The sequence below is a fragment of the Oxyura jamaicensis genome, assembly GCF_011077185.1.
Source record: "Oxyura jamaicensis isolate SHBP4307 breed ruddy duck chromosome 27 unlocalized genomic scaffold, BPBGC_Ojam_1.0 oxy27_random_OJ72569, whole genome shotgun sequence".
NCBI lineage: Eukaryota > Metazoa > Chordata > Aves > Anseriformes > Anatidae > Oxyura > Oxyura jamaicensis.
The window spans coordinates 4157-13583 of NW_023304805.1; the positions used below are offsets into that span (position 1 = coordinate 4157).

General features: G+C 64.0%; 2 protein-coding genes across 4 annotated transcripts; one reads left to right on the forward strand and one right to left on the reverse strand.

Annotated features, from left to right (window-relative positions):
* Positions 1 to 87: 87 nt before the first annotated feature.
* Positions 88 to 825, forward strand: CISD3 (CDGSH iron sulfur domain 3). Its single transcript, XM_035313043.1, has 2 exons — positions 88 to 293; positions 360 to 825. The coding sequence occupies exons 1-2, from the start codon at positions 126 to 128 to the stop codon at positions 528 to 530; spliced, it is 339 nt and encodes a 112-aa protein (XP_035168934.1). The 5' UTR covers positions 88 to 125; the 3' UTR covers positions 531 to 825.
* Positions 826 to 2452: 1627 nt separating this feature from the next.
* Positions 2453 to 8811, reverse strand: PCGF2 (polycomb group ring finger 2). Of its 3 annotated transcripts, none has more exons than XM_035313041.1 (10): positions 8781 to 8811; positions 7100 to 7248; positions 6820 to 6916; positions 5031 to 5086; positions 4747 to 4797; positions 4563 to 4671; positions 4057 to 4105; positions 3790 to 3885; positions 3378 to 3458; positions 2453 to 2958 (listed from the first exon to the last, which is right to left on the reverse strand). In XM_035313041.1, the coding sequence occupies exons 2-10, from the start codon at positions 7209 to 7211 to the stop codon at positions 2623 to 2625; spliced, it is 987 nt and encodes a 328-aa protein (XP_035168932.1). In that variant the 5' UTR covers positions 7212 to 7248; positions 8781 to 8811; the 3' UTR covers positions 2453 to 2622. The 3 variants fall into 3 exon arrangements, with proteins under 3 accessions (XP_035168932.1, XP_035168931.1, XP_035168933.1); XM_035313040.1 differs by having other exon boundaries at positions 3790 to 3888; positions 8781 to 8809; XM_035313042.1 differs by lacking the exon at positions 8781 to 8811 and adding an exon at positions 8640 to 8653 and having other exon boundaries at positions 3790 to 3888; positions 7100 to 7247.
* Positions 8812 to 9427: the final 616 nt, after the last annotated feature.

The window sequence follows — 9427 nt, forward strand, 5'->3', positions numbered from 1 at the left end:
GTCCCTCCCCCTGCCCCCCCCGGTCCCTCCCCCTGCCCCCCCCGGTCTCTTCCAGCGGGGCGGGGCGAGAAGGAGCCGGCCGGGAGGGGGGAGGGGGAAAGGGGGGGGGGGGTGGCGCTGGGGCCATGCTGCGGCTGGGGGTGGCGGCGGCGCTGCGGGCGGGCCGGGATCGGGCCCCCCCGGGGGCTCTGCGCGGCCCCGCGCTCTCCTCCGCCCCCCCGCAGCCGCTGGTGGTGGAGCTGAAGGCGGGGAAGAAATACGCGTGGTGCTCCTGCGGGCACAGCAAGACGCAGGTCGGGCCCGGGGCGGGGGGAGGGAGCCCCCGGGGCCCCCCCCCCCCCCCCCCTTGTCCCCCGCAGCCCTTCTGCGACGGCTCGCACCGGACGGCGGCCCCCGGCGTCTCCCCGCTGCGCTTCACGGCCGAGGCGGACGGGGCGGCCCCGCTGTGCGCCTGCAAACGCACCCGCAGCCCCCCCTACTGCGACGGCAGCCACCGGGAGCAGGCGGCCCCCCCCGGCCCCCGGCCCTGAGCACGGCCCCGATGCGGAGACTCGGCCCCGACGGGGCCACGGAGGCTGGGAAACGAAAGAGCCCCCCCCCCGGACCGGGACCGAGAGCAGCGGGGAGCGGCGGGGCGGGGGTGCCCCCGAGGGACCCGGGCACCCCCCCGGGAGCCGGGCACCTCGCGTGCAGCCGGGTGAATGGCGATCTGCAGCATTTATTCCATGTACAAAGCTGTCGTTATACAAATGTTTAACCAATAACGATATATGGATATCAGGATATGTTACAGGACATTAAAACGCCGTACAGGATGCAAACATACAGAGCAGTTTGGTTTGTACCATACAGGAAAAAAGGAAACAAAACAACCCCCCCCCGAGCCCCACACAAACCCCAGGCCGAGGCGCTGTGGCTGCCTCCCTCAGTCCATTTTAGCCTATTTACAAGGAGAAAAGGGGTGTCGAAACCGAGACAAACGGAGCCCCCGGCACGCTTTGAGCCCTAGCCGGCAGGGAGCCCGGGGCTGTGCTGTAGCAAAGGTGCCTCCAAGTCCGTGATGGGGGCGCGGTACTTAAAAAACAAACAAAACAGAACACAACAGTAACATCCCACGTGTCCTGACCTTTGGAGTCGGGCTGTCCATACAATTCCCGTGCCGCTTTCCTTTGGTTCTCACCGTGCCGCTGCCGGCTGCTGTCCGGGCGCTGCAGGCACTTGCTTGGTTTTTGTCACTCGTCCCCCTCCCCAGCGAGGGGAGAAGATAAACCCCCAGGGTCTGCGCTCCCCAGGGCTCCTGTGCTTTTTTTTTTGTGACTGTGAAGTTGGTCCCCTCCCCAGAGCGCGCGGGCAGCCGGCGGTGCCGGTGCGGCGCAGCTCCTGCCCGAAACAGCAGCGCCTTCCCACGCTTCCCCTCACCGAAGCCTCCTGGCTAAAGGCACTGTAGTCATTTTTTATTTTTTTATTTTAAAATCCAATGTGGGGACAGGAGGAAAGGGTGGGAAGGACAGAGGGGGAAAAAAGCTCTGAAATGTGGCGAAGCTGTGGACGTTTGCCAGGGGGCTGGTGGCGCGGGGGTCCCGTGGGTGCAGGCGGCTCCTGGCCCTGCGGCCCCCTGGCTGGGTGCTGCCCCCACCACGTAGCTGCCCGGCCACAGGCACACCCAGGGAGGTGGCAGCTCCCTTGGCAAGGAAAAATGCAGTAATCACTGGGGCTTGTGCTCCTAACCCCCCCGGTACGGCCGGCCCCTCACCATCACAGCACAAGTGTAGTTTTTTTAGCTAGGAATAAAAAAAGAAACTACTTACTGTGCAGAAAGGGAGGCGTCTGTGTAAGGCTTTGCTAGATCAGAGCCTGAAACAACGTCCAGAGACCACACAGGGAAAGCACAAAAGAAACAGAAACGTGCATGGCAAGGCAAAGCAGGGTGGGCAACACCGGCAAGGGATGCTCAGTGCCAGCAAACGGCCCATCGCCACCAGCTGGCTGTGGGCACCACGTTATTGAGCCTGGTGCAAAAAGAAAACCCACTGAAAAGTAAAAAAAAAAAAACCTCAGGGCACAGCGGGGCTGGGGGCACGCAGACACGGAGCAGCTCCCCCTCTGCTACCAGAGCCCCGCGGAGCCGCACCGCATCGCACCGGCAAAGCCCGACAGCGGGGCCGAGGCAGCGGGGGCAGCTTTTGGCTTCTGTGCTTGGCCCTTACCTGTGCTTAGCCCTTACCTGTGCGTCCGGCAGGCCCTGCTCACCGCCCCGTCTCTCTCCGAGCGGGCACGAGGGGAGAGGGGTGGGGAGGAGAGGGGAAAAGCGTTAGAGAGAATGAGCAGGGCAGGCGGCTGCGCCTGCGTGGCTCCCAGCTCCGGCATGCAGCTTCCATAAGTTAAAATTAAAAAAAAAAAACAAAAAAAAAAACATTTAAAAATATTCAACCACATTTATGTGTCTTATTTGCATTTTAAATTAATCTGGTCAATCAATAGAAAATAAGTATGTATAATTTTTTCTCCCTATGTACACATATATATTTATATATGTATATATATAATATATATAGATATATAAAACCCAGCCAGGCGTCCCTGTTTTCTTGTTTTTTGTTGTTTTTTTTTTTTTTTCCCTTTTTAGGTCAAGGCGGAGGCCGTGCTGCCATTGACAGTCGTTTTGCGGCACCGGCTGGCGGCCGGGGGCAGCGGGTGGCAGTTCGAGGTGCCGTTGAGCGCGGGGCCGGGGCCGCTGCCGGCGGTGGCGTTGGAGCTGGGCGAGCCGTGGGATGGCGTGCCGGGGCTGGGCAGGGAGGACGAGGTGGCGGGCAGCGTGGCGGGGCTGTGGGCTTTGTCGCTGACCGACTCGCACTCGGAGGCGCCGCTGGTGTTGGTGCACTCGGAGGTGGCCGGCTGGGACAGCTTGAGCCGCTTGCAGGCGGGCTGGACGCGGTATTTCAGCGGCAGGGGCCCGTTCTGCAGGAGGGAGAGGGGCAGACGGGTGGCACCCCACACCCACGGCACCCCACGCGCTCCTGCACCGCCCCGGGGAGAGGGGCAGGAAAGCACCCGCGGCCCCCCCAGCAGCTGCGGGTGGGAGCTGGCCTCCAGGAAGCCACCCCTGAAGCAAACACCTCCCTCAGGCGGGGAGGCATCTGGGGGGTTAATTTTTGGAGCCGCTCCATTTTTTAAGTTTTCCAGTTGTTAAGTTTTCCATTTTTTAAGATTTCCAATTAAGTTTTCCAATTGTTAGGTTTTCCAATTGTTAAATCTTCATTTTTTTAAGTTTTCCAACGCCGTTTGCCTTCACCTAAAGGAACACTTTTCCGAGCTCCTCTCCAAGAGAAGCCCTGGCAGCGGCAGCCCGCAGCGGGGAAGGAGGCAGCTCCACTTACCCTCCTCCAGGGGTAGATGTAGGCAATGTCCATCAGGGTGTAATACTCCCTCAGGGGTTCATCTTCATAGAGGACTTCCACCTGGCACAGAGGAGAGCATCAGAACCACTAAGGGGACATCGGGGTTTTGCTGACCGGGGGCTGCCTGGGCTCCCAGCACCGTCCTTGCCAGCAGCCAGAGCAAATTCCCAGTTTACGTGCAAAGCGCTGGCCCCTCAGGCTGCACGAAAATGGGCCAGAAGGGACGGATCCTGCCCCAGCACTCACCTGCCAGCAGTGCAAACCCCGGGCTGCCTGAAGCAGAGCCGCAATATTTGGGAACGGGCGAAGCTGGGCACGCTGCTGGCAGGGGATGCAACACGGGACGCCCCCCCCCGAGCCCGCACACCGAGCACGCGGGGGGCGCGCTCACCTTGTACTTGCTGGGCACGTCCATCTTGTTGCGGAGGAACTTGGCCAGGTGCATGACCGTCATCGCGGCGGGACAGCGCAGGAATCGCACCCCGTTCTTCTGGGGGTGCAGCGGGGGGGGGGGGGGGGGTGTCACCGAGAGCCCCCCCAGGGGCAGGGGGCAGCTCCCACCCCCGTCAGCGGACGGCTTGGGGGTACCCCCCTGTTCCCCCACCATCCCCACGTGGCTGCGCACGGAGCTCCCCGTGCCTTGGCCCCACGCGCTCACCTTTTCCTTCTCCAGGTCCCCGTTCTCGACGGTCCCTTTCTTCTCCTCCCTGGGGGGCAGGAAAGCAAACACAGGACGAAGTTGCAGGAGAAAGAAAAAGGCAGAGAGAAAAAAAATAAATAACCCCCCAGAAGAGCCCCGTGGTGGGGCTACGAGGGGAAGCACCTTGGGAGCTCCAGCCGGGCTCTTGGCCCCGGCCATGCCCACGCACCACACAGCGCCCCAAAACCACACCGGTGTCACTGCCCAGGCCACTGGGACCCCCCCTCCCCATCACTACGACATCCTCGGAGGCCGCCCCTGGTGCCGGGGGTGCCGCAGCCTCGGGTTCCGCTGCCTGGGATGAACGTCGTGGGTGCCCTCCCTGCCTGCCCGGTGGGTGGGGAGCCCACGGCCACAGCACCCGTGGGGGATATGGGGCAGGGTGTGGGGCAGGGGGGTGCCGGCTGCTCCCCAAAGCCAAGCCCCAGCCTAGGCAGAAGCCCAGCAGCCGCTGGGAGTGGTACCTCGTTCCTTCGTAAAACTCTATGGACAGGCTGACGATCTCGTCGTCCGCCAGGTTCCCCTTGTCCTGCTCGGAGACTTCCCCGCGATCCTCGTTGGAGCCGTTGGGAACTGGGGGGCAGGAGGAGGGGGGGGCTGAGCTGCGGCTGGGGGCTGAGTGGGGGCGCCCCCCGGGCTGCCACTCACCCTCGGCCATGGGGTAGGCTGCGTAGAAGTCACGCCGCCTCTTCATCTCGTCTGCAAGAGAAGGGAGGAAGAAGGTGGGGGAAAACCCACGACGGGGGGAGAGGAGCCAGGGGGGTGCAGACCCCCGGACCCACCGCTCCTTCCCCTGCTGTCACTGCCACGGGGAACGGCGGGCACTGGCGGCGCGCAGCCCAGGGCAAAAAGCTCCCCGAGGGGCAGGATGGATTTAAGAACAACCCCAAAGCCGGCCTTTCTCTCTCCGTTATAATCGGCCGTGCCCGTACCTTTGAAAAGCCCCGGGACCAGCTTGTACACGATATCCTGAAGGGTCTTGTCTGACCTGGGGGTGGGGGAAGAAAAGGAAATGAGAGAGAAAAATCAGCTGGGTTGGGGCATTTCCCCCTTCTCCCTCCACGAAAACTCCCAAAGTCTGGAGCCCGTCCCGCAGCGACGGCTCAACCCTGCCTTGCAGGAGCAGCTGTGGGAGCCCAGCTCCCCTTGCACCCCCCAAAGGGTTAACCCTGGAAAAAGAAAGAAAACCAGCTCAAAAAGCCTTGTAGTTGCCGAGGATGATGACAGCATGATTCTGGGGCCAGGATCCGTTTCAGTAGTCAAAACTATTACAAAAACACACCGAGAACTTGCAAAAGAAAACTCAGAGATCAGCGAACGTTTCCGCGGGTTTCAGTTCGCATCTCGTTTTATCGCTGGGCTCCGACGCAGCTCACGGCCGCGGCTCCGCTTCCCCCCCGCCGTACAGATTGCAGGACAGAGCCAGATGCAAGCTGGCACAAACCAAAGTGAGGTTTGTTCGCTGAAGGCTGAGCACCTCCGGGTAAAGGTCTCCAAAAGCAGTGGAGCAGGGGGAGCTCAGGTCCCGTCCTCAGCACAGGGCCGGGGCCGGGGCTTTGCTCCAGGCCTTGGGCTCCTCTTGCCGCAGGCAGGGCGTTTGGCAGACTTTAAAAGCTGAATAAAAAAATCTCAAAAACAAAGCACGAGCACTGGGAATGGTGAAAAGTAAATTGTATCTGCAATTATTTCCACTTTAATAATAAGGCCTTTATTTTAAAGGAAAACAAATGACCATAGCAGCTATTCATATATTATTTTTAGCCTAACCGCATCTTTCATCCCTAATTCCTCGGTGATGTCACTCCGGTTCACGAGGCCCCGCTGTGATTTTATTTATAATACATACCCAGAGAACTTGCTTTATAATTTACAGCGAGCTAATGAAAAAGCAACCTCTGCCACTTGATTGGCAGCTTAATTACCAGCCGGCCGCTGCTGCTGCATGAGTCAACCCCGTTCAGCGCGGCGGGGCCGCACCATGGGGCACAGGCGGGCAGCACCCCGGGCACGCGCAGCATCGCGCCCAGCACCCGTCGGTGCTGTGATTTGCCCCTCGGCCCCAAATTACCTGAGCAAGGGTGGCAGGGGGCAAAGGGGGTAAAAAGGGGGGCCCCAATGGCCGGGCTCGGGGCTGCCACGGCCGCCGTGCCACGTTCCCGTCTGCGCACAGGCGGGGAGGCTCCGGCGAGGGAGCCGTGGGAGCTGGAGTGTAAATATTTCATAATGAACCAGAAAAAAAAAAAAAAACATAAAGCAGAAAAAGTGTTACTACAGAAACGGATTTACATGGAAGAGGCTAAAAAAAAAGGAGGAGGAGGGAGAAAAAAAAAAAAAAAAGGCGCCCAGTGATGTATTGCAGCCTTTCACGGTTTCTATGCCAACCACCTGCAGAGCCAATTCCGCCCCATGGGACGTGTCTGCGTCCCCAGCCAGGCGCGGGCTGGCGCGAAGCCCCTGTGCCATGGGCACGGCTTCACCTGCGCCGCCGCCAGCCCCCCCGGCATCCCCCCCCAGGGCCACGGCACCATCCCCACGGGGCGTAGCACCGGGAGCTGCAACGCACGGGTGGCCGCAGGTCACAGCAGGGCTGCAGGACGGCTGCGGTCGGCGATGCCCGGGGACGGTGCGGGGCAACCCCTGCAGGCACCCGGCCAGCCCCTCCAGGGGGGGACACCCCCGGTGCCGTCCCCTCCACGCCAGGCTCGGAGCCCCCCTGCTCACCTGATGCTGAGGAGGGGCCTGGTTTTGTGCACCTGGACATCACACATGGGGCAGTACTTGTTGGTCTCCAGGTAGCGGACGATGCAGGTTTTGCAGACTGCAGGGAGAGACGCGACCTGAGCAAATGGGGGGGGGGGGACACAGCCCCCGTGCCAGCCCCACACCCCGCACTGACCCGGGGCAGGACCCTGCTCCCCCCGGCCACAGCCCCGCTGCGGCTTGGGCACGGCCGGGCCGGGGCACCCATGGGTGCGGCGGGGCCGGGGGCCGGGACACTCACAGGAGTGCAGGCACTCCACGATGGTGGTGGCGTCTATGAAGTAGCCGCCGCACAAGGCGCACATCAGGTGGGGGTTGAGCTCGGTGATCTTTATCCTGGTGGTCCTGTGCATCTTGGAGCAGCGTCGCGGCGGATCCTCCCTGGAGGGAAATACCCAAAACAGCTGCTTGGTGCCAGGCCGGGATGTGCAGGACCTGCTTCTGCTTCTGATGGATAAATCCAACCCCGGGACGCTGGGGCTGCCCCAGCCCCGCACCCCGCAGCCCTGGGGTGCACGAGCAGCACCCACGCACAGCCCCCCGCAGCCCCCACCCAGCTCCCTCGGCTCCGAGTTCGCATCTTCCTGGTCCCCGAGCGGGTCCCCACCGTGCCCACGAGCAGGGACAAATCCCCCGGGGCAGCCAGTCCTGCCCGCAGCTCCCTGGGCTGTGCACACACAGACACACCCGTGCACACGCACACACTCGCACCCACGAGCGTATTTTTGTTGTGTTCGATGGAAAAGGCATCGAACCAGCCACCGCCTCGTGGTTTCTATAGAAACTCCAGGGGCTGCTGCTGGCCACCTGCCTGCGGCCAGGAGCGCACGCGGGCACCTGGGCAGGGCTGAGTGTGCATGGCTGGGCGTGCAAGGCCGGGCGTGCAAAGCCAAGTGTGCAAGGCCGGGTGTGCACACAGGGCGGCGGGGTGCAGGCATTGTCCCCCCACCAGCACGGGGGGCGCGGGGAGTCGCTGCCTGCCCGCTCCCCTGCCTGCTCCGGACCCTACGATGGGAGACGGTGGAGCCGGGCCCCGAAATCGCTGCAGTTTTCTTGTTTCTACGGCAACCCCAATACCTGGAGAGGAGCCAGAACGTTATTACAACCAGCCGAGCCGGGGAGAGGGGAGAACAAGCCCCGGGTTTGTGTCCGTGAGCGTGGGCAGAGCGGTGGCAGCGTGAGGGTGTGCCGGCAGCGCGGCGCGCAGCCCCCCGGGTACACACACAGGGCCGTGCGCACGCACCGCGGGGCCACGCGCAGCCCCACGCACACGAAGTGGAGGCACACGCACACACCTGTGCCCCCCCCGGGCAGGGCTGCGCTGGCGGCAGGGTCGACACCAAGCCAGGCACCTCGCAAGCACCCCAACCACGGCACCCCGAAAAGCACCGCATCACGCCGCCAGCCCCACAGCCGCTTCCATGTGGGGACGGGGTTTGGGGCAAATCCCGTGCCCGGGGAGCAAACGGGGCACGGAGGGGGCTGCGTGTGCAGGGGGTGCTCGGGGCTGTGTGGGTGTGCGGGCAAGGCCGGGGCCGTGTCGGGCGCGTGTCCCGGGGAAGCCGCCTCGCGTGCTGCCCTCTCCTCGCGCTCCAGGCTGGGTTTCTGCACAGGGTCCCCGGAGGCAGGTGCACGGGGACGCCGTGGGGACAGCAATGGGGACGCTGTGGGGACGGGGACGCTGCAGTGATGGGGACGCTGCAGAGATGGGGACCACAAGGACACTGCAGCTGCCCCAGCACAGGACCAAGAGGGGCCCCAGGGGGTGCTGGCAGGGAAGGGGCTGGGGGCACCGGGGCCGTTGGGCAGCCCCAGCCCGGGAGTTGACGCTTGGCACCTCCAGGGGACACGCGGGTGCCACCCCCAGGGGACACACGGGTGCCACCCCCAGGGGACACGCGGGTGCCACCCCCAGGGGACACGCGGGTGCCCTGCCCCTGGCTGCCCCCGGGCAGGTGCCCTTGACCCCTGCAACCCCAGGTGAGGGGGGGGCCGCCGCCAGCCCCCTGCTCCCCCCAGCCAGGGGAACGCCAGGGGGACGGAGGGGACGCAGCTGCCCACGGCTGCGTTTTGGGTGGGTTTCGATGCTTTCGGTACTTGCAGCCGCCAATGGCGGCCCGGGTCTCCCCGGGAGGGGGGCGGGAGGGGGGGGAGGGAGGGGGGAGCCTGAGCCACCGGCGCAAACCGGTTCTAATAAACCCGGGTGATAACAGCCGCGATTTCCTGCCGCGGGGGCGAACAAAGCCCCGGTCCCCCCCCCGGCCCCCTGCCCGGTGCCGCCCCGGCCCGCTGTCGGAGCGGGTCCCGCCGCCTGCACCGGGATCACGCCCCCCCCGGCTCCCCCCGGTCCCGGCTCTCGGGGTCTTTTGTCTCCGCGGGCGGCGGCCGGGCACGGCGCCCCCCTCCCCGAAATCCCCGCGGGCCGGACACGCGTGGGGAAGGGCGTTTCAAAGTCACCGGTAACTTGGAGCCGCCCGGCCGCCCCCTGCCCGCGCCCCCCCCCTCCGCCCCCTCCCGCCCTCCCGGCGCTGCCCTCGCTCGCACGGCGGCAGCGGAGCCCCGCGCACCG